Here is a 24,068-nt window from a genome sequence, read left to right as displayed (position 1 = left end):
TCACTCTGACTGGGATATTTCCCTCCTTCCTCTCCCCGGCCTTACCTCCTTCCCCTCCCCACAGCACCTGTATATACGTATATATGTTTGGACGCATGTATTACTCTATTTTATTTGTACATATTTATTCTATTTATTTTATTTTCTTAATATGTTTGGTTGCCTGTCTCCCCCTTCTAAAATGTGAGCCCGCTGTCGGGTAGGGACCGTCTCTAGATGTTGCCAACTTGTACTTCCCAAGCGCTTAGTACAGTGCTCTGCACACAGTAAGTGCTCAATCAATCAATCAATCGTATTTATTGAGCGCTTACTGTGTGCAGAGCACTGTACTAAGCTCTTGGGAAGTACAAGATCATCATCAACATCATCAATCGTATTTATTGAGCGCTTACTATGTGCAGAGCACTGTACTAAGCGCTTGATGGCAACATATAGATGGCAACATATAGAGACGGTCCCTGCCCAACAATGGGCTCACAGTCTAAAAGGGGGAGGGAGAACAAGATATTAAATCCGATATTAAATCAACAAATAAATAGTATTTATTAAATCAATAAATACTAAGCACTTACTATGGGCCAAGCACTGAGGTAAATACGTGATAATCAAGCCAGACACGGTCGCTGTCCCACTTGGGGCTCGCTGTCTAAGGGGGAAGGAAACCAGATATGAAGCCCCCATTTGGGCTCACAGTCTAAAAGGGGGAGGGAGAACAGATATTAAATCCGATATTAAATCAATAAATAGTATTTATTAAATCAATAAATACTGAGCACTTACTATGGGCCAAACACTGAGGTAAATACGTGATAATCAAGCCAGACACAGTCGCTGTCCCACTTGGGGCTCGCTGTCTAAGGGGGAAGGAAACCAGACATGAAGCCCCCATTTGGGCTCACACTCTAAAAGGGGGAGGGAGAACAGATATTAAATCCGATATTAAATCAATAAATAGTATTTATTAAATCAATAAATACTAAGCACTTACTATGGGCCAAACACTGAGGTAAATACGTGATAATCAAGCCAGACACGGTCGCTGTCCCACTTGGGGCTCGCTGTCTAAGGGGGAAGGAAACCAGATACGAAGCCCCCATTTGGGCTCACAGTCTAAAAGGGGGAGGGAGAACAGATATTAAATCCGATATTAAATCAATAAATAGTATTTATTAAATCAATAAATACTGAGCACTTACTATGGGCCAAGCACTGAGGTAAATATGTGATAATCAAGCCAGACACGGTCGCTGTCCCACTTGGGGCTCGCTGTCTAAGGGGGAAGGAAACCAGATATGAAGCCCCCATTTGGGCTCACAGTCTAAAAGGGGGAGGGAGAACAGATATTAAATCAATAAATAGTATTTATTAAATCAATAAATACTAAGCACTTACTATGGGCCAAGCACTGAGGTAAATACGTGATAATCAAGCCAGACACAGTCGCTGTCCCACTTGGGGCTCGCTGTCTAAGGGGGAAGGAAACCAGATATGAAGCCCCCATTACGGCTCGCAGTCTAAAAGGGGGAGGGAGAACAGGTATTAAATCAGATATTAAATCAATAAATAGTATTTATTAAATCAATAAATACTGAGCACTTCCTATGGGCCAAACACTGAGGTAAATACGTGATAATCAAGCCAGACACAGTCGCTGTCCCACTTGGGGCTCGCTGTCTAAGGGGGAAGGAAACCAGATATGAAGCCCCCATTTGGGCTCACAGTCTAAAAGGGGGAGGGAGAACAGACATTAAATCCGATATTAAATCAATAAATAGTATTTATTAAATCAATAAATACTGAGCACTTACTATGGGCCAAACACTGAGGTAAATACGTGATAATCAAGCCAGACACGGTCGCTGTCCCACTTGGGGCTCGCTGTCTAAGGGGGAAGGAAACCAGATATGAAGCCCCCATTTGGGCTCACAGTCTAAAAGGGGGAGGGAGAACAGACATTAAATCCGATATTAAATCAATAAATAGTATTTATTAAATCAATAAATACTAAGCACTTACTATGGGCCAAACACTGAGGTAAATACGTGATAATCAAGCCAGAGTCGCTGTCCCACTTGGGGCTCACTAAGGGGGAAGGAAACCAGATATGAAGCCCCTATTTGGGCTCGCAGTCTAAGGGAGAACAGATATTAAATCCCCACTTTACAGATAAGACAACTGAGGCACCGAGACCGGTACAGATCGGCCCACGGCCCCACGGCAAGCAACCCGGTCCTCCCAACTCCTGGACCTTGCTCCTTCCAGCAGGCCGTGTGGCTTCCGCCTTTGTGATTGTTTATTATTATTTTTAATTATTATTTTTAGACTGTGAGCCCGCTGTTGGGTAGGGACTGTCTCTATATGTTGCCAATTTGTACTTCCCAAGCGCTTAGTACAGTGCTCTGCACATAGTGAGCGCTCAATAAATACGATTGATGATGATGATGATGATTATAATCGTCCGTTAAGATGATCATTATTAACAAGTACCCCGATGTTCAAGTGGAGCGGCAGGGGTGTGGCATCATCACGAGGGCCTTAGGGACGTCAGATGTCTCCATCTCCTCTTCCGTGGGGAGGACGAAAATCGGAGCGGCCCCTCCACCCCCCATCCTTCGCAAACCTGCATGGGGGGGCCTCCTCCCTAACCCCCTTCCCGATCCAAGCCCTCTCCGCGGGAGAAAAGGGAAGCGGAGCCCCCGGGGCTGCCCCTTTTAATTCCCAGGTCGGCGGGATTTTGTCGAAAACGGAGAAGCCATGAAGCCCGGCGGGCCCGTCCTCAGCTGGCCAGAACCCCCGGCGTCCCCGGCTCCGACCGCTCGCCACCTAATTCGTTCAATCGTATTTACTGAGCGCTTGCTGCGCGCAGAGCACTGTATTGAGCGCTCGGGAAGTACAAGTTGGCAACGTATGGAGCCGGTCCCTACCCAACAGCGGGCTCACAGTCTAATGGTTCCTTCACAACGTGCGGGGCCGCACAAGGACTCGGGCAGGGGGAAGGATTACCTATTATCCCACGTTGTGTCCACTTGTCACGTGAAATAAAGTCCCCAGAAAAACTGCAGCAATCTACCAATCTACCAATTGAGCACTTACGGCGAGCACAGGGCGTACTAAGCGCTTGGGAGGGTACGATAACGTCCACAGGGGTACAGAGAAAGCAAGAATATCTTTAGGCTGCCGTAGGCACGCTGGACCTGTATATATGTGTATATGGTTGTACATATTTATTACTCTATTTATTTATTTATTTATTTTACTTGTACATTTCTATCCTACTTATTTTATTTTGTTGGTATGTTTGGTTCTGTTCTCTGTCTCCCCCTTTTAGACTGTGAGCCCACTGTTGGGTAGGGACTGTCTCTATGTGATGCCAATTTGTACTTCCCAAGCGCTTAGTACAGTGCTCTGCACATAGTAAGCGCTCAATAAATACGATTGATTGATTGATTGATTGGACCTGCGGCTAGACCCACCAGAAGTCTTTCCCCAGTTCACGGGCACCACCAGATGTCCGGCGCTTCACCCATCAGGGGTATTTGTGGAGCGCGTGCTGTGTGCACGGTACTGTTTGGGAGAGCTTAGTACAGTGCTCTGCACACAGTAAGCGCTCAATAAATACGACTGATTGAGAGTACATACGCCACAACATTCCCCACCCGCATCATTTCTAGACTGTGAGCCCGCTGTTGGGCAGGGACCGTCTCTATATCTTGCCAACTTGGACTTCCCAAGCGCTTAGTACAGTGCTCTGCACACAGTAAGCGCTCAATAAATATGATTGAATGCATGAATCATCATCATCATCATCAGTAAATCTGACTGAATGCTATGTGCACAGCACTGTATCAGGTCCGCGGGAGCATAAAGAAATAAAGACACAGTTCCTTGCCTTCAGGGAGCTAATTAACTGTTCAATTAAACAACTCTATAATACTGTGCTCTACTTTCTCAATAGATTTCAGTAGCAACTCGGAGAAAAACATTAAAATATTGTAAAATTTCAAATCAGTGAAAGTGATTTACTCGGCACATGGGTGCAGAGCACTGTACAAAGCACGCAGGAGAGCTTTGTACCTTGGGCAAGTCACTTAACGGTTTCGTTGTAGTATCCCACGCGCTTGGTACAGCGCTTTTCACAGGGTAACTGCTCGTCCCTCTAATAATAATAATACAATAGGGTACGCGGACACGATGCCTGCCCTCAGGGAACGTCGAGTCTACCAGGTTTGGGGGGTGGGGGGGAGAGGCAGATGTCAGATATTCTACATAGGTCTAACCCAAGTCCTAAAGGTCCAATTTAGGTCCTTCATCCCAAATGAGCCCAGGGCTGAAAACTCATAATAATAATAATAATAATAATAGCAAGACAGTGGAGGGAGTCAGAAGACTTGGGTTCTAATCCTGCCTCCGCCACGTGCCTGCCTTGGGACCTGGCACAAATCACCTGACTTCTCTGTGCCTCAGTTACCTCATCTGTCAAATGAGGACTCAATACCTGTTGTCCCTCCTACTCGACTGTGGAGCCTCATGAGGAACAGGGGCTGTGCCTGACCTGATTAATTTGAAATTAATTTGAAACTACCCCAGTGCTCGGCACACGGTAAGTGCTTAAAAAACCGAATAAGAAGACTAACGATAGTGGTCTTTGTTAAGCACCGACATCATGACCAGCACAGATGCGGGTGAACCAGGTTGGAACTGAATTGCCACCTCCCTTCCAATAACTAAATACACTTCAACGGCAATTCTGATTCTGACCCGACTTTTCCTAATCCTTTTCGGCCAAGCAATCAATCGATGGCATTTATTGAGCATCTGGGCGCAGGGCACTGTACTGAACTAAAAGAACTGAAAGAGGCAATCCCCGCCCTCCAGGATCTTCAAGCGTAGCGGATGTTTAAATTACAGATGGGGGGGGGAGTCACGGGATGTATAAGATAGGTACCTGTATAATAATGATGGTATTTGGTAAGCGCTTACTATGTGCCAAGCACTGTACGATATGTGGCCTAGAGGACAGAGCACAGCCTGGGAGTCAGAAGGCTCTGGGTTCTAATCCTAGTTCCACCACTCACTTGCCGTGTGACCTTGGGCAAGTCACTTAACGGTTTCGTTGTAGTATCCCACGTGCTTGGTACAGCGCTCTGCACAGGGTAACTGCTCGTCCCTCTAATAATAATAATAATAATGATGATGATGGCATTTATTAAGCACTTACTATGTGCAAAACACTGTTCTAAGCGCTGGGGAGGTTACAAGGTGATCAGGTTGTCCCACGGGGGGCTCCCAGTCTTAATCCCCATTCGAGGTTACAAGGTGACCAGGTTGTCCCACGGAGGGCTCCCAGTCCTAATCCCCATTTTCCAGATGAGGGAACTGAGGCCCAGAGAAGTGAAGCGACTTGCCTGAAGTCACACAGCTGGCAATTGGCGGGGCTGCGATTCGAACCCATGACCTCTGACTCCAAAGCCCGGGCTCTTTCCACTGGGCCACGCTGCTTCTCTATCATCATCCTCAATCGTATTTATTGAGCGCTTACTACGTGCAGAGCACTGTACTAAGCGCTTGGGAAGTACAAATTGGCAGATTGACAGAATTGAATTGGCAGATTGGTACAAATTCTCTAGAATGTAAGCTCGTTGTGAGCAGGGAACGGGTCAGTTTACTGTTAGACTGCACTCTCCCAAGCGCTTGGTACAGTGCTCTGCATACAGTCAGCGCTCAATAAATAGGAACAAATGACTGAATGCATAAATTCATTCATTCATTCAGTCGTATTTATTGAGCGCTTACTGTGTGCAGAGCACTGTACTAAGCGCTTGGGAAGTACAGGTTGGCGACATATGGAGATGGTCCCTACCCAACAACGGGCTCACAGACTAGAAGTAGGAGACAGACAATAAAAAAAGCACGTGGACAGGTGTCTAGTCATCAGAATAAATCTACCCCAGCACTTAGTAAAGTGCTCGGCACATAGTAAGGGCTTCACCAACACCATAAAATATAAAAAAAAAACAACCAAAAAACACGGAATAAATGCTTAATACCGATGAAGGGGGCTCATATGTACAGCCAACTACTTTTCTGACTTCTCTTTTCAAAGCATCTATATAACATCATCATCAATCGTATTTATTGAGCGCTTACTATGTGCAGAGCACTGTACTAGGCGCTTGGGAAGTACAAACTGGCAACACATAGAGACAGTCCCTACCCAACAGTGGGCTCACAGTCTAAAAGCAGTCTAAAAGAGAAGCAGCGTGGCTCAATGGAAAGAGCACGGGCTTTGGCATCAGAGGTCACGGGTTCAAAATCCCGGCTCTGCCAATTGTCAGCTGTGTGACTCTGGGCAAGTCGCTTCACTTCTCTGGGCCTCAATTACCTCATCGGTAAAATGGGGATGAGAACCGTGAGCCCCCGGGGGACAACCTGATCACCTTGTAACCTCCCCAGTGCTTAGAACAGTGCTTGGCACATAGTAAGCGCTTAATGTCATCTATCTATCTATGCTCTTACTTTTATCGATTATATATTTTAGTAGCTGATGTCTGCGTGTCTTTCCCATTAGACTGTCAACTTCGAAGGCATCAGTTGCATCCTTTAACTCTGTTTTCTGTGCCCCGCATGCTTCAACGATGGTGACAGCCAGTTACAGCCCCCCAATCCAAACTCTAGATACTCCGTATTTCCCAAGGGTAAAGCGTGATTTTCCATGGATTCCGCCGCTTCCCCTGAAATCCCGTCGATTGACTGACTGCACGTCACCCCGACGACGGGATAACCGCTCCGGGCTGCAGACCTGTGGGCAGGAAACGTGTCTATCAACTCCGTTTCGCTGGACTCTCCCAAGCGCTTAGTGCAATGCTCTGCACACAGTAAGCACTCGATAGACACCCCGACTGAGGGGGAGAGGACCGGAGTCTCGCGGGGCTCGGCATTTTCGGAAAACGATCTGGACGGCAGAATGGAGCCGGGGAGGGAGACCAGCGAGGAGGCTGATGCCGTAATGAGGCCACAGTGGGACACCCTGCAATCATCTACTCATCATCAATTGCATTTATTGAGCGCTTCCAGTGTGCAGAGCACTGGACTAAGCGCTTGTTGGCAACATATAGAGACGGTCCCTACCCAACGGTGGGCTCACGGTCTAAAAGTCAATGCGGTAGAAGCTGCGGGACCTCTGTTCGGTGGAGAAGAAAGCATCGGGGAGGCTTCTCGGCCGAGGAAAATCGCCACGAAACGGATGTCGTGGCGCCGGGTGGTGGTCCGGGGGCCACTGGAAAATACTTAAACAGTGTAGTAGCCGCTCAGGGGGCCGGCTGGCCTCTCCAAAAGGCCACGAACAGGAGGAGGTGGGAGTCACAGCACGTGGCCGTCGGCCCCCCGCGCCTTTTCACAGACAGCTTTTCCCTCGGAAAACCACTCCCTTCCCCACAGCACCTGTATATATGTTTGTACATATTTTTTACTCTATTTATTTTATTTGTACGTATCTATCCTATTTATTTTATTTTGTTAGTATGTTTGGTTTGGTTCTCTGTCTCCCCCTTTCAGACTGTGAGCCCGCTGTTGGGTAGGGACTGTCTCTAGATGTTGCCAATTCGGACTTCCCAAGCGCTCAGTACAGTGCTCTGCACACAGTAAGCGCTCAATAAATACGATTTGATGATGATGATGATGTTGGGTAGGGACTGTCTCTAGATGTTGCCAATTTGGACTTCCCAAGTGCTTAGTACAGTGCTCTGCACACTCTGCTCACTAAGTAGTGGGGCTGAATGACCGAACGGTGCGCAGTGGGCGCTCACTAAGTAGTGGGCCTGAATGACCGAACGGTGCGCAGTGGGCGCTCACTAAGTAGTGGGGCTGAATGACCGAACGGTGCGCAGTGGGCGCTCACTAAGTAGCGGGGCTGAATGACCAAATGCTGTTTTCCAAACGCAGGGCTCCGCACACAGTGGGAGCTCACTAAGTAGTGGGGCTGAATGACCGAACAGGGCGCAGTGGGCACTCACTAAGTAGTGGGGCCGAATGACGGAACGCTGCTTTCCAAGCGCAGGGCTCCGCACGCATTCGGCGCTCACTAAGTAGTGGGGCTGAATGACCGAACGGTGCGCAGTGGGCGCTCACTAAGTAGTGGGGCTGAATGACCGAACGGCGCGCAGTGGGCGCTCACTCAGTAGTAGGGCTGAATGACCGAACAGTGCGCAGTGGGAACTCACTAAGTAGTGGGGCTGAATGACCGAAAGGCGCGCAGTGGGCGCTCACTAAGTAGTGGGGCTGAATAAATGACCGAACGGCACGCGGTGGGCGCTCACTAAGTAGTGGGGCTGAATGACCAAACGGTACGAAGTGGGCGCTCACTAAGTAGTGGGGCTGAATGACCGAATGGTGCGCGGTGGGCGCTCACTAAGTAGTGGGGCTGAATGACCGAACGGTGCGCGGGGGGCGCTCACTAAGTAGTGGGGCTGAATGACCGAACACTGTTTTCCAAGGGCAGGGCTCTGCACACAGTCGGCGCTCACTAAGTAGTGGGGCTGAATGAATGACCAAACGGTGCGCAGTGGGCGCTCACTAAGTAGTGGGGCTGACTGACCGAACGGTGCGCAGTGGGCGCTCACCAAGTAGCGGGGCTGAATGACCGAAAGCTGTTTTCCAAGCGCAGGGCTCCGCACACAGTGGGCGCTCACTAAGTAGTGCGGCTGAATGAATGACCAAACGGTGCACAGTGGGCGGTCACTAAGTAGTGGGGCTCAATGACCGAATGTTGTTTTCCAAACGCAAGGCTCCGCACACCGTCGGCGCTCACTAAGTAGTAGGGCAGAATGAATGACCGAACGGTGCACGGTGGGCGCTCACTAAGTAGTGGGGCTGAATGACCGAAAGGTGCGCAGTTGGCGCTCACAAAGTAGTGGGGCCGAATGCTGTTTTCCAAGCACAGGGCTCCGCACACCACCGGCGCTCACTAAGTAGTGGGGCTGAAAGACCGAACGGCGCGTACGTAGTGGGAGCTCACTAAGTGGTGGGGCTGAATGACCGAACACTGTTTTCCAAGCGCAGGGCTCCGCACACAGTGGGCGCTCACTAAGTAGTGGGGCCGAATGAATGACCGAACGGTGCGCGGTGGGCGCTCACTAAGTAGTGGGGCTGAATGAATGGCCGAACGGTGCGCGGTGGGCGCTCACTAAGTAGTGGGGCTGAATGAATGACCGAACGGCGCGCGGTGGGCGCTCACTAAGTAGTAGGGCTGAATGACCGAACGGCGCGCAGTGGGCACTCACTAAATAGTGGGGCTGAATGACCGAACGGCGCCCAGTGGGCGCTCACTATGTAGTGGGGCTGAAGGAATGACCGAACGGCGCGCAGTGGGCGCTCACTAAGTAGTGGGGCCTAATGATGGAGCGCTGTTTTCCAAGCGCAGGGCTCCGCACACAGTCGGCGCTCAGTAAGTAGTGGGGCAGAATGAATGGCCAAACTGTGCGCGGTGGGCGCTCACTAAGTAGTGGGGCTGAATGACCGAATGGTGCGCGGTGGGCGCTCACTAAGTAGTGGGGCTGAATGACCGAACGGTGCGCGGGGGGCGCTCACTAAGTAGTGGGGCTGAATGACCGAACGGTGCGCGGGGGGCGCTCACTAAGTAGTGGGGCTGAATGACCGAACACTGTTTTCCAAGCGCAGGGCTCCGCACACAGTGGGCGCTCACTAAGTAGTGGGGCTGAATGACCGAACGGTGCGCAGTGGGTGCTCACTAAATAGTGGGGCCGAACGCTGTTTTCCAAACGCAGGGCTCCACACACAGTGGGCGCTCACTAAGTAGTAGGGCCGAATGAATGACCGAACGGCAGGCGGTGGGCGCTCACTAAGTAGTGGGCTGAATGACCGAACGGCGCGCGGTGGGCGCTCACTAAGTAGTGGGGCTGAATGACCGAACGACGCGCAGGGGGGCGCTCACTAAGTAGTGGGGCTGAATGACCGAACGGCGCCCAGTGGGCGCTCACTGAGTAGTGGGGCCGAATGAATGACCGAACGGTGCGCGGTGGGCGCTCACTAAGTAGTGGGGCTGAATGACCGAACGGTGCGCGGTGGGCGCTCACTAAGTAGTGGGGCTGAATGACCGAAGGGTGCGCGCTCACTAAGTAGTGGGCCTGAATGACCGAACGGCGCGCAGTGGGCGCTCACTAAGTAGTGGGGGCTGAATGACCGCCGAACGCTGTTTTCCAAGCGCAGGGCTCCGCACACAGTCGGCGCTCACTAAGTAGTAGGGCTGAATGACCGAACGGCGAGCAGTGGGCGCTCACTAAGTAGTGGGGCTGAATGAATGGCCGAACGGTGCGCGGTGGGCGCTCACTAAGTAGTGGGGCTGAATGACCGAACGGCGCGCAGTGGGCACTCACTAAATAGTGGGGCTGAATGACCGAACGGCGCCCAGTGGGCGCTCACTATGTAGTGGGGCTGAAGGAATGACCGAACGGCGCGCAGTGGGCGCTCACTAAGTAGTGGGGCCTAATGATGGAGCGCTGTTTTCCAAGCGCAGGGCTCCGCACACAGTCGGCGCTCAGTAAGTAGTGGGGCAGAATGAATGGCCAAACTGTGCGCGGTGGGCGCTCACTAAGTAGTGGGGCTGAATGACCGAATGGTGCGCGGTGGGCGCTCACTAAGTAGTGGGGCTGAATGACCGAACGGTGCGCGGGGGGGCGCTCACTAAGTAGTGGGGCTGAATGACCGAACGGTGCGCGGGGGGCGCTCACTAAGTAGTGGGGCTGAATGACCGAACACTGTTTTCCAAGCGCAGGGCTCCGCACACAGTGGGCGCTCACTAAGTAGTGGGGCTGAATGACCGAACGGTGCGCAGTGGGTGCTCACTAAATAGTGGGGCCGAACGCTGTTTTCCAAACGCAGGGCTCCACACACAGTGGGCGCTCACTAAGTAGTAGGGCCGAATGAATGACCGAACGGCAGGCGGTGGGCGCTCACTAAGTAGTGGGCTGAATGACCGAACGGCGCGCGGTGGGCGCTCACTAAGTAGTGGGGCTGAATGACCGAACGACGCGCAGGGGGCGCTCACTAAGTAGTGGGGCTGAATGACCGAACGGCGCCCAGTGGGCGCTCACTGAGTAGTGGGGCCGAATGAATGACCGAACGGTGCGCGGTGGGCGCTCACTAAGTAGTGGGGCTGAATGACCGAACGGTGCGCGGTGGGCGCTCACTAAGTAGTGGGGCTGAATGACCGAAGGGTGCGCGCTCACTAAGTAGTGGGCCTGAATGACCGAACGGCGCGCAGTGGGCGCTCACTAAGTAGTGGGGCTGAATGACCGCCGAACGCTGTTTTCCAAGCGCAGGGCTCCGCACACAGTCGGCGCTCACTAAGTAGTAGGGCTGAATGACCGAACGGCGAGCAGTGGGCGCTCACTAAGTAGTGGGGCTGAATGAATGGCCGAACGGTGCGCGGTGGGCGCTCACTAAGTAGTGGGGCTGAATGACCGAACGGCGCGCAGTGGGCACTCACTAAATAGTGGGGCTGAATGACCGAACGGCGCCCAGTGGGCGCTCACTATGTAGTGGGGCTGAAGGAATGACCGAACGGCGCGCAGTGGGCGCTCACTAAGTAGTGGGGCCTAATGATGGAGCGCTGTTTTCCAAGCGCAGGGCTCCGCACACAGTCGGCGCTCAGTAAGTAGTGGGGCAGAATGAATGGCCAAACTGTGCGCGGTGGGCGCTCACTAAGTAGTGGGGCTGAATGACCGAACGGTGCACAGTGGGCGCTCACCAAGTAGTGGGGCTGAATGACAGAACGGTGCGCGGTGGGCGCTCACTAAGTAGTGGGGCCGAACGACGGAACGCAGTTTTCCAAGCGCAGGGCTCCGCACACAGTCGGCGCTCACTAAGTAGTGGGGCTGAATGACCGAACGGTGCGCAGGGGGCGCTCACTAAGTAGTGGGGCCGAACGCTGTTTTCCAAGCGCAGGGCTCCGCACACAGTGGGCGCTCACTAAGTAGTAGGGCCGAATGAATGACCGAACGGCAGGCGGTGGGCGCTCACTAAGTAGTGGGGCTGAATGACCGAACGGCGCGCGGTGGGCGCTCACTAAGTAGTGGGGCCGAATGACCGAACGACGCGCAGGGGGCGCTCACTAAGTAGTGGGGCTGAATGACCGAACGGCGCCCAGTGGGCGCACACTGAGTAGTGGGGCCGAATGAATGACCGAACGGTGCGCGGTGGGCGCTCACTAAGTAGTGGGGCTGAATGACCGAACGGTGCGCGGTGGGCGCTCACTAAGCAGTGGGGCTGAATGACCGAAGGGTGCGCGCTCACTAAGTAGTGGGCCTGAATGACCGAACGGCGCGCAGTGGGCGCTCACTAAGTAGTGGGGCTGAATGACCGCCGAACGCTGTTTTCCAAGCGCAGGGCTCCGCACACAGTCGGCGCTCACTAAGTAGTAGGGCTGAATGACCGAACGGCGAGCAGTGGGCGCTCACTAAGTAGTGGGGCTGAATGAATGGCCGAACGGTGCGCGGTGGGCGCTCACTAAGTAGTGGGGCTGAATGACCGAACGGCGCGCGGTGGGCGCTCACTAGGTAGTGGGGCTGAATGACCGAACGGCGCGCAGGGGGCGCTCACTAGGTAGTGGGGCTGAATGACCGAACGGCGCGCAGGGGGCGCTCACTAAGTAGTGGGGCCGAATGACGGGACGCTGTTTTTTACCAGGCGCAGGGCTCGGAAGGAACGAATGAATGATTAGCTGAGGGGGCGGCGGTTACCTGGGGTCCGTGGGCTGGTCCTCCATGGCGGCGATGAGTCCGGGACGGGCATGTCGGGGGGCGGCGGGGGGGAATGGCGGGTCGAGCCGGTCCTAACCGGCGGGGGCCGGGGCGGGGTCCGGGGCCGAGGCCGGAGCCCGGGCCCCCCGCCGCCGCCGCCACCGCCGCCGCGCCGCCATCTTGGACACGGACCGCGGCCCGCCCTCACGGACCGGCCGACGGACGACGGCGGCCGCGCCGGGACAAACCTCGTCTGCGCGCGCGCGCCGGCGAGCCTCAGCCGCGCATGCGCAGACGCGAGGGGGGTGGTGCGGGGCCCTGCGGAGGTGGGGGGGCGCAAGCGGAAGTGGGCGGGGCCACGGGGCGTGGCTAGTGGAAGTGGGCGGGGGCACTAGGGAGGGACGCCGCTAACGGAAAGTGGGCGGGGCCACGAGGGGCGTCGCTGGCGGAAGTGGGCGGGGGGTGCGAGCGGGGGGGCGTGGCTACGGGCAGTGGGCGGGTCTGAGCGAGAAGGGGGCGGGGCCGGAAATGGGCGGGGCGCGAAAGAGGAGCGTGGCTACGGGACAGTGGGCGGGGCCCACACGGGCGGGGCTGAGCGAGGAGAGGGCGGGGCCGGAAGTGGGCGGGGGGCGCGAGCGAGGGGCGTGGCTGCGGAACAGTGGGCGGGGCCCACGTGGGCGGGGCTGAGCGAGAAGCGGGCGGGGGCGCGAGCGAGGGGCGTAGCTGCGGGGCAGTGGGGGGCCCACATGGGCGGGGCCGAAAGTGGGCGGGGGCGCGAGCGAGGGGCGTGGCTACGGGACAGTGGGCGGTGCCATATGGGTGGGGGCTGAGCGAGAAGAGGGCGGGGCCGGAAGCGGGCGGGGGCAGAGCGAGGGGCGTGGCTACGGGACAGTTGGCGGGGCCCACATGGGCGTGGCTGAACGAGAAGAGGGCGGGGGCCGGAAGTGGGCGGGGGACGCGAGCGAGGGGCGTGGCTACGGGACAGTGGGCGGGGCCCACATGGGCGGGGCTGAGCGAGGAGAGGGCGGGACCGGAAGTGGGCGGGGCGTGACTGACGAATAGCGGGCGGGGGCCCCAAGGGGGCGTGGTCGGCGGAAGTGGGCGGGTCACGGGGGAGGGGCGTGGCTAACGGAAGGTGGGCGGGGCATGAGGGGCGTGGCTAGCTCACGCGGGCGGGCCACGGGGGGAGGGGCGTGGCTAACGGCAAGTGAGCGGGACGCACGAGGGGCGTGGCTAACGGAAGAGGGCGGTGCAAGAAGTGGGCGGGGATATGAGGGAGGGCGTGGCTAGCGGCGGGTGGGCGGGGCCACGACGGAGGGGTGTGCCTGATGGAAAGTTCCCCCCTTCCTTCCCCATATCACCTGTATATATGTACAGATGTTTGTGCATATTTATTACTCTTTTTATTTATTTTACTTGTACCTATCTATTCCATTTATTTTATTTCGTTAGTATGTTTGGTTTTGTTCTCTGTCTCCCCCTTTTAGACTGTGATCCCACTGTTGGGTAGGGACTGTCTCTAGATGTTGCCAATTTGCACTTCCCAAGCGCTTAGTACAGTGCTCTGCACATGGTAAGCGCTCAATAAATACGATTGATGATGATGATGATGAAAGTGGGCTGGGCCACGAGGGGCGGGGCTAGCAGAAGAGGGCCGGGGCATAACTGGGCGGAGCCAGGATGGGCGTGGCTAACGGAAAGTGGGCGGGGCCACGAAGGCGCGGCCCGCCGGGATTGGGAGGGGGCGCGAGGGGTGGGCGTGGCAACTGAAAGTGGGCGGGGCATCGAGGGCGGGGCTCGCACGATGAGGGCGTGGCCACTAGGGGCATGGCTCGGCAGGGAGTGGGCGGGGACGCGAGAGGGGCGTGGCCAACTGAAAGTGGGTGGGGGTCACGAGGGGCCTGAGGTAGCCTGGAGTGGGCGGGGCCACGCGGGAGGGGCGTGGTTAACGAAAAGTGGGTGGGGCCACGAGGGTGTGGGCTAGTCGGGAGGGGGCCGGCGTGGGCGGGGTCACGGGGGAGGGGTGTGGCTAACGGGGAAGTGGGCGTGGCCGCGAGGGATGGCGTGACTAGCCGGAAGTGGGCGTGGCTACGAGGGAGGGGCCGTATGTGGGCGGGGCCACGAGTGAGGGGCGTGGCTGGGAGAAAGGGGCGGGGCCAGGCCAGGATGATGTTGATGACGATGGCATTGGTTAAGCGCTTACAGTGCCAAGCACTGTTCTAAGCGCCGGGGGAGATACAAGGTCATCAGGTTGCCCCACGGGGGGTGGGGGTGGCTCACAGTCTTCAACCCCATTTAACAGATGAGCTCACTGAGGCCCAGAGAAGTGAAGTGGCTCGCCCAAAGTCCCACAACTGACAGTTGGCGGAGCCGGCATTTGAACCCGTGACGTCTGACTCCAAAACCCGGGCTCTTTGCATCGAGCCACGCTGCTTTTAAAGGCGTAGCTAGGGGAAGGGGCGGGGCAGGAAGGGGTGTTGCTAGGGGGCGTGGCCGGGAGGGGCGTGGCCTGAATGGAGCCTGGCCTGTATAGAGTATAATAATAATAATAATAGTTTTTATTAAGCGCTTACTATGTGCAGAGCACTGTTCTAAGCACCGGGGAGGTTACAAGGCGATCAGGTTGTCCCACAGGGGCCTCACAGTCTTCATCCCCATTTTACAGATGAGGGAACTGAGGCCCAGAGACGTGAAATGACTTGACCAAAGTCGCACAGCTGACAATTGGCAGAGCCGGGATTTGAACCCACGAGCTGTGACTCCAAAGCCCGGGCTCTTTCCACTGAGCCACGCTGCTTCTTACCTGCAGGGGGCGTGGCCTCTAGGGGGCGTGGCCTCTGTGGGTGTGGTCGGCAGGTGGGGCCGCTTCTGGGGGCGTGGCCTACTGGGGGCGTGTCATGGGTGGGGCGTGGCATCTAGGGGCGTGGCCTGCGTGGGCGTGGTCTGTGTGGAGCATCATCAATCGTATTTATTGAGCGCTTACTGTGTGCAGAGCACTGTACTAAGCGCTTGGGAAGTACAAATTGGCAACATATAGAGACAGTCCCTACCCAACAGTGAGCTCACAGTCTAAAAGTGGGCTCACAGTCTAAAAGACTGTCTAAAAGACTAGAGCATGATCTCTAGGGTCGAGGTCTCTAGGGGGTGGCTTGCAGGGAGCGTGGTCTGCATAGAGCATGACCTCTAGGGGGCGTGGCCTGCACGGAGCATGGTCTCTCTAGGGGGCGTGACCTCTATGGGCGTGGCCCGTACGCGGCGCCGCGTCTGGGGGCGTGGCCTGCAGGGGGCGTGGTCTGCACGGAGCATGGTCTCTAGGAGGCGTGGCCTCTATGGGCGTGGTCTGTACGTAGCGCCGCGTCGGGGGGCGTGGTCTGCAGGGGTCGTGGCATGTACGGGGCGTGGCTTTTTCTAGGGGCGTGGCTTGTGAGGGCGTGGCATGCAGTGGGCGCGGCCTATGCCGCGGGCGGCCTCTAGGGGGCGTGGCCTACAGGGGGCGTGGCCTGCACGGAGCGTGGCCTCTGGGGGCGTGGCCTGCGCGGAGCGCGAGCTCTAGGGGGCGTGGCCTCTGAGGGCGTGGTCTATGCGGAGCGCGGCCTCTGGGGGCGTGGCCTGCATGGGGCGTGGCCTGCACGAGCGCGGCCTCTGGGGGCGTGGCCTGCAGGGGCCGTGGCGTCTAGGGGGCGTGGCCTGCACCGAGCACTGCGTCTAGGGGGCGTGGCCTCGCGGGAAGGGGCGTGGCCTGTGGAAGGGGGCGGGGCCGCCGCCGCGCCCCTGTCAATCAACCTGCGTCACCTCGTTCATTCATCCTTCCTTCCTTCATTCATTCATTCAGTCCTACTTATTGAGCGCCCACCGCGTGCGGAGCGCTGCGCTCCGCGCTTGGGAAACACACCAATCATCAGAGTCATGATGCTATTTGGTAAGCGCTTCCTAGGTGCTAAGCACTGTTCTAAGCATTCATTCAATCCTATTTATTGAGTGCTAACTGTGTGCAGAGCACTGCACCCCGCGCTTGGAAAACACAACAATCATCAGAGTCATGATGCTATTTGGTAAGCGCTTCCTAGGTGTCAAGCACTGTCCTAAGCATTCATTCAATCCTATTTATTGAGCGCTTACTGTGTGCAGAGCGCTGCACTCTGCGCTTGGGAAACACAACAATCGCTTGGGAAACACAACAATCATCAGAATAATGCTGCTATTTGGTAAGTGCTTCCTATGTGCCAAGCACTGTTCTAAGCATTCATTTAATCCCATTTATTGAGCGCTTACTGTGTGCAGAGCGCTGCACTCCGCGCTTGGGAAACACAGCAATCATCAGAGTCATGATGCTATTTGGTAAGCGCTTCCTAGGTGCTAAACACTGTTCTAAGCAGTCATTCTATTTATTGAGCACTAACTGTGTGCAGAGTACTGCACTAAACACAACAACCATCATAGTAATGATGCTATTTGGTAAGTGCTTCCTAGGTACTAAGCACTCTTCTAAGCATTCATTCAATCCTATTTATTGAGCACTTACTGTGTGCAGAGCGCTGCACTCCGCGCTTGGGAAACACAACAATCATCAGAGTCATGATGCTATTTGGTAAGCGCTTCCTATGTGCGAAGCACTGTTCTAAGCATTCATTCAGTCCTATTTATTGAGCGCTAACTGTGTGCAGAGCACTGCACTCCGCGCTTGGGAAACACAACAATCATCATAGTAATGATAGTATTTGGTAAGCACTTCATTCTATTTATTGAGCGCTTACTGTGTGCAGAGCGCTGCACTCCGCGCTTGGGAAACACAACAATCATCAGAGTAATGATGCTATTTGGTAAGCGCTTCCTATGTGCGAAGCACTGTTCTAAGCATTCATTCAGTCCTATTTATTGAGCGCTAACTGTGTGCAGAGCGCTGCACTCCGCGCTTGGGAAACACAACAATCATCATAGTAATGATGGTATTTGGTAAGCACTTCATTCTATTTATTGAGCGCTTACTGTGTGCAGAGCACTGCACTCCGCGCTTGGGAAACACAGCAATCGTCATAGTAATGATGGTATTTGGTGAGCACTTCCTATGTGCTAAGCACTGTTCTAAGCATTCATTCAGTCCTATTTATTGAGCGCTAACTGTGTGCAGAGCACTGCACTCCGCGCTTGGGAAACACAACAATCATCAGAAGAATGATGCTATCTGGTAAGCGCTTCCTATGTGCCAAGCACTGATCTAAGCAATCATTCTATTTATTGAGCGCTAACTGTGTGCAGAGCACTGCACTCCGCACTTGGGAAACATACGTTTTGTACATATTTATTACTCTATTTATTTATTTATTTTACTTGTACCTATCTATTCTATTTATTTTATTTTGTTAGTAAGTTTGGTTTTGTTCTCTGTCTCCCCCTTCTAGACTGTGAGCCCACTGTTGGGTAGGGCCTGTCTCTATATGTTGCCAGCTTGTACTTCCCAAGCGCTTAGTAGAGTGCTCTGCACACAGTAAGTGCTCAATAGATATGATTGATTGGTGTCTATTACTAGGTGCAGAGCGCTGTACTATTAGTACGCTATTTGTTAAGCGCTCACTACGTGCCAAGCACTAGATACCAGGTAATCAGGTTGTCCCACGTGGGACTCACAGTCTTCGTCCCCGTTTGACAATCAATCAATCGTATTTATTGAGCGCTTACTGTGTGCAGAGCACACAGTATATGTACAAACATATATACATATATACAGTCAGGATAGGATGAGAGGTGGAACCAGCAGGGTAGCAGTTTGGATGGAGAGGAAAGGGCGGATCTTGGCGATCAATCAGTCGTATTTATTGAGCGCTTACTGTGTGCAGAGCACTGGACTAAGCGCTTGGGAAGTCCAAGTTGGCAACATACAGAGACGGTCCCTGCCCAACGGCAGGCTCACAGTCTAGAAGGGGGAGACGGAGAACAAAACCAAACATACTAACAAAATAAAATAAATAGAATAGATATGTACAAGTAAGATAAATAAATGGAGTAATAAATGTGTACAACCATATATACATATATACAGGTGCTGTGGGGAAGGGAAGGAGGTAAGATGGGGGGATGGAGAGGGGGACGACGGGGAGAGGAAGGAAGGGGCTCAGTCTGGGAAGGCCTCCTGGAGGAGGTGAGCTCTCAGTAGGGCCTTGAAGGGAGGAAGAGAGCGAGCTTGGCGGATGGGCAGAGGGAGGCCATTCCAGGCTTGAGTATGCTTAGAAATGATAATAATGATAGTTGTGGTATTTGTTAAGCGCTTACTATGTGCCACACCCTGCGCTAAGCACTGGGGCAGATACAAGCTAATCGGGCCCCACATGGGACTCCCAATCTAAGTGGGAGGGAGCACTGGGATTGACTCTTCATTTTGCGGATGAGGGAATTAAGGCGCAGAGAAGCTGTGACTTGCCCTGGCTCGTTCAATCAATCAATCAATCAATCAATCGTATTTATTGAGCGCTTACTATGTGCAGAGCACTGTACTAAGCGCTTGGGAAGTGCAAATTGGCAGCATATAGAGACAGTCCCTACCCAACAGTGGGCTCACGGTCCAAAAGCGGCAAGCGGGCAAGCGGCAGAGGCGGGATTAGAACCCAGGTCCTCTGACTCCCAAGCCTGTGCTCTATCCACTGGAGCTCCGCTCGAGCCAACGCCAGGGGCTGGGCTGGGGAAAACTCCTAAAACACAAATCCGTCCAAGGCAACCGGCTCCTTGAGGCTCCCGCAGGGACCCTGCTGGGGCGAGAAAAGGTCGTGGCTTCTTGGCTCGTGGAACGCTTCACGCGATTCCCTCCCACAAACCCACTGTGCGGATGGAGAAACCGAGGCCGAGAAAGGCGCGCCAGGGGAGGCGGAGAGCCGTCGGCAGAATCGTCCCCTCCTGACTTGCCTAGGGTTTGCTGTGGCCCACGCTGGCCCCGGGCTTAATCAATCAATCAATCAATCGTATTTAATCATCATCAATCGTATTTATTGAGCACTTACTGTGTGCAGAGCACTGTACTGAGCGCTTGGGAAGTCCAAGTGGGCCACATAGAGAGACGGTCCCTACCCAACAGTGGGCTCACAGTCTAAAAGGGGGCTGAGGGCGAAGGCTCAGGAAATCCAGATTTGAAGTCGCCGCCCTTGTCCATTCGTTCAATCGGTGGCATTTATGGAGCGCTTACTATCAGCAAAGCACTGTACTGAGCACTTGGGAGAGAACCACACAACAGAGTCGGTAGACGCGTTCCCCGCCCCGCGATGGACTTACCGTCTAGCAGGCTGTGGCGGTTCGACCAACAGAATAACTGTATTTGATTTTAAAAGGACATTTATGCCTTCCAAAACAGTCTACACGAAGAAAACCACACTTTCAATTCATTCATTCACTCATTCAATCGCATTTCTTGAGCACTTAGTGTGTGCAGAGCACTGTACTAAGCGCTTGGGCAGTACAAGTTGGCAACATATAGAGACGGTCCCTACCCAACAGCGGGCTCACAGGCTAGAAGGGGGAGACAGACAACAAAACATACAGTGCTTTGCACACAGTAAGCGCTCAATAAATACGATTGATGATGATAGTAACAGAATAAAATAAATAGAATAAATATGTACAAATAAAATAGAGTAATAAATACGTACAAACATGTATCCATATATACAGGTGCTGTGGGGAAGGGAAGGAGGTAAGGCGGGGGGGATGGAGGGGAGAGGAAGGAGGGGGCTCAATGAATATACAATGTTTTTCATAAAACAGAAGCTGCAAGGAGCCTAATATATTTTCTTCCACAAATGCCGCATGGCCGAGCGGGTAGAGCCGGGGCCTGGGAATCAGAAGGACCTGAGTTCTAATCCCAGCTCCTCCACCTGTCCGCTGTGTGACCGTGGGCAAGCCACTTCACTTCTCTGGGCCTCGGTTCCCTCATCTGTAAAATGGGGGTTCAGACTGTGAACCCTATGTGGGATAGGGACCGCGTCTTGCCTCTAGCCCAGCGCTTAGTACAGTGCCCGGCACAAAGTAAGCCATTAACAAATACCGCAATTATTACTATTACTTCATTTCTCTGCGTCTTCTAGACTGCGAGCCCGTTGTTGGGTAGGGACCGTCTCTATATGTTGCCAACTTGTACTTCCCAAGCGCTTAGTACAGTGCTCTGCACACAGTAAGCGCTCAATAAATACGATTGAATGAACGAATGGGTCTATCGCCTCATCTGTAAATGGAGATTAAGACTGTGAGCCCCTTGTGGGACACGGGCTGTGTCCAATCTGATTAACTCATTCATTCATTCATTCAATCGTATTTATTGAGCGCTTACCGTGTGCAGAGCACTGTACTAAGCGCTTGGGAAGTACAAGATGGCAACATATAGAGACGGTCCCTACCCAACAACGGCCTCAGAGTCTAGAAGGGGAAGACAGACAACAAAACATATTAACAAAATAAAATAAATAGAATAGTACCTACCTCAGCGCTTAGAACAGTGCCTGGCACACTGTAAGCGCTTAATACCATGATTATAATGATTATAACAGAAACCACTGATTGACAAAAATAGGACTGAGCCCCCTCCTTCCTCTCCCCCTCCTCCCCCTCTCCATCCCCCCGGCCTTACCTCCTTTCCTTCCCCACAGCACCTGAATATATGTATATATGTTTGTACGTATTTATTACTCTATTTATTTATTTTACTTGTACATATCTATTCTATTTATTTTATTTTGTTAGCATGTTTGGTTTTGTTCTCTGTCTCCCCATTTTAGACCGTGAGCCCGCTGTTGGGTAGGGACCGTCTCGATATGTTGCCAGCTTGTACTTCCCAAGCGCGTAGTACAGTGCTCTGCACACAGTAAGCGCTCAATAAATACGATTGATTGATTTCCTTCCCCACAGCACCTGAATATATGTATATATGTTTGTACGTATTTATTACTCTATTTATTTTACTTGTACATATTTATTCTATTTTATTCTGTTAATATGTTTTGTTTTGTTCTCTGTCTCCCCTTTTAGACTGTGAGCCCACTGTTGGGTAGTGACCGTCTCTATATGTTGCCAACTTGTACATCCCAAGCGCTTAGTACAGTGCTTTGCACACAGTAAGCGCTCAATAAATACGATTGATTGATTGATTGATTTCCTTCCCCACAGCACCTGAATATATGTATATATGTTTGTACGTATTTATTACTCTATTTATTGATTTTACTTGTACATATTTATTCTATTTATTTTATTCTGTTAATATGTTTGGTTTTGTTCTCTGTCTCTCCCTTCTAGGCTGTGAGCCCACTGTTGGGTAGGGACCGTCTCTATATGTTGCCAACTTGTACATCCCAAGCGCTTAGTCCAGTGCTCTGCACACAGGAAGCGCTCAATAAATACGATTGATTGATTGATTGGGGAGGGACCGTCTCTATATGTTGCCAACTTGTACATCCCAGGCGCTTTGTCCAGTGCTCTGCACACAGTAAGCGCTCAATAAATACGATTGATTGATTGATTGGGGAGGGACCGTCTCTATACGTTGCCAACTTGTACATCCTAGGCGCTTTGTCCAGTGCTCTGCACACAGGAAGCGCTCAATAAATACGATCGAATGAATGAATGAACGAAAAGACAAGTTCAGATAAACTGTGAGGTGAAACTCCCAAATTGTCAGTGTTCACTAAATCTTCTCCTCTCTCTCATCCGGGATTTATCCTTCATTGTCACGTCCTGGACGGCGATGGACAGAGTGTCGTTCAAATCTTCAAGGAGCTCACACAAGGAGCAAGGTATTGCAACCTCTCAACGCTTTTCTGGATGTCTTAGGGTAGAGTGTCCACAGCGGAAAGATATTAAGATTATATTAAGATATTAATCTTAAGATATAAGATTACCTGTATATATGGTTGTACATATTTATTACTCTATTTATTTATTTATTTTACTTGCACATTTCTATCCTATTTATTTTATTTTGTTGGTATGTTTGGTTCTGTTCTCTGTCTCCCCCTTTTAGACTGTGAGCCCACTGTTGGGTAGGGACTGTCTCTATGTGTTGCCAATTTGTACTTCCCAAGCGCTTAGTACAGTGCTCTGCACATAGTAAGCGCTCAATAAATACGATTGATTGATTGATTGATTTCTATTTCTCTGGTCGGTGGCTTGTTGGGGCCATTGGTTAGAACGGTGCCTGGCCCCCAATAAACATTTAACAAATACCATAAAAAAACCCTACCTTGGGGTAGGGGTGTTGTAAATATTTGCAAAGCTCCAGCCTGATGGCTTTGCTCCAGGTTTCCTGAGTTTATGCGCTCTGCATAAAATGAGAGAATCGAGTCACCGCAATAGTAAAAACAGTAAGTAGAAGTGTTTCAGTTATGAAACGTAGACAGCAGAGGTGAAAGATGTGACACTGATCAGCGGAGTTTAGAGTTAGCCCGAGGATTCATTTCAAGCTCACACTCTCACCTTGCTTTTGGTGCTAAAAAAGGGTATATTATAGTCAAAATGCTTTTTTGAGTCAATGAGGAATTGCTTATAATCAGCTTATCATGTTAAATGACCTTAGATAAAGATCTGAAAAACAGCCTTATCTTCTAAAGCTAAATTATTTGGTTACACTTCAAAGTCATGCAGCAAGATTTCCTATAAATTCACCAGAATTGATCACGTGGGTTTGTATCCTGAAGTCAAAAAAAAAAGTTTGGTTTCTTTTCCTTCCTTAATATGGTATTCATTTTTACTTGTGCATCCCAATAGTCCCGAATAACCTGACCGGATAAGTCACATGATGTAGGGAATGATTCAGTTCATTGTTATATTGTCCTCTCGCAAGCGCTTAGTGCCCAGTAAGCACTCAAAAGGCAAATGAATTCATACACTGTTGGTCTTTCAATTGTATTTATTGTGTCATTGCTAAACAGCCAGGATTACAAACCAAAAAGCAGAAACAATACCACTTCAAAACCAAAATAATCAACAACGCAAAATGAGTCAACCTTAAAGAATAAAATGTGATTTTTTTCCCTGACTGTCAACCAACCTTTTCTGAGCAATTGAGGAAAAACAGCGCATCATAATTTTTCACTTCAAAACTTTTAAGTGTGGATGAACCTCGCAATCAGCTGACTGTCATCCTCTGTTTTTAACAAGGCCAAATATTAGTTTGACCCTCCTTAAAATCATTTTAATAAGTCATGAGTCGTTTTTATTTTGCTCTCTCTCGCCTGCATTATCAAGATGATTATAAAAAAACGTTCAAATATTTGTCCACGACACGGTCTTTATAAACATGTATTTGTGCCTCTCTTGTCCCTCGACTTCCTCTTCGCTGAC

General features: G+C 52.2%; 2 protein-coding genes across 7 annotated transcripts in view; both read right to left on the bottom strand.

The window, feature by feature from the left end:
- MAP3K4 (mitogen-activated protein kinase kinase kinase 4) overlaps nt 1-12,810 on the bottom strand; it is a 171,161-nt gene extending 158,351 nt beyond the window's left edge. For all 6 annotated transcript variants that reach the window (XR_005448619.1, XM_038742010.1, XM_038742029.1 and 3 more), the window contains exon 1: nt 12,756-12,810. Coding sequence is in view for 5 of the 6 variants with exons in the window: in XM_038742010.1 (XP_038597938.1) it covers nt 12,756-12,781 (26 nt within the window). In the remaining variant the exon portion in view is untranslated. The remainder of the gene's footprint in view (nt 1-12,755) is intronic.
- A 314-nt stretch (nt 12,811-13,124) lies between these two features.
- LOC119941684 (extensin-like) lies at nt 13,125-23,807 on the bottom strand. The gene is made up of 7 exons (XM_038762215.1): nt 23,776-23,807; nt 23,202-23,214; nt 19,448-19,564; nt 16,244-16,410; nt 16,008-16,126; nt 14,411-14,892; nt 13,125-13,880 (listed from the first exon to the last, which is right to left on the bottom strand). Exons 1-7 carry the CDS (start codon nt 23,805-23,807, stop codon nt 13,125-13,127), a joined length of 1,686 nt encoding a protein of 561 aa, XP_038618143.1.
- Between the last annotated feature and the right edge of the window lie 261 nt (nt 23,808-24,068).

Source organism: Tachyglossus aculeatus, chromosome 2 (genome assembly GCF_015852505.1).
Source record: "Tachyglossus aculeatus isolate mTacAcu1 chromosome 2, mTacAcu1.pri, whole genome shotgun sequence".
Lineage (NCBI taxonomy): Eukaryota > Metazoa > Chordata > Mammalia > Monotremata > Tachyglossidae > Tachyglossus > Tachyglossus aculeatus.
The sequence above is the reverse complement of the archived record's forward strand: the minus strand, read 5'-3'. Positions and strand labels throughout refer to the sequence as shown.

Excerpts from the sequence above, each read along its gene's own strand:
- LOC119941684 (XM_038762215.1), bottom strand. The coding sequence starts at position 23,807 with ATGCGCTGTTTTTCCTCAATTGCTCAGAAAAG. Across the intron at positions 16,411-19,447 it reads CGGTTGCCTTGGACGGATTT|GCCACGCCCCCAGAGGCCGC; the intron begins GTGTTTTAGGAG and ends CGGCCCCTGCAG. Across the intron at positions 16,127-16,243 it reads CCGTGCAGGCCACGCCCCCT|ACCACGCCCCCCGACGCGGC; the intron begins GTAGGCCACGCC and ends CGACCCCTGCAG.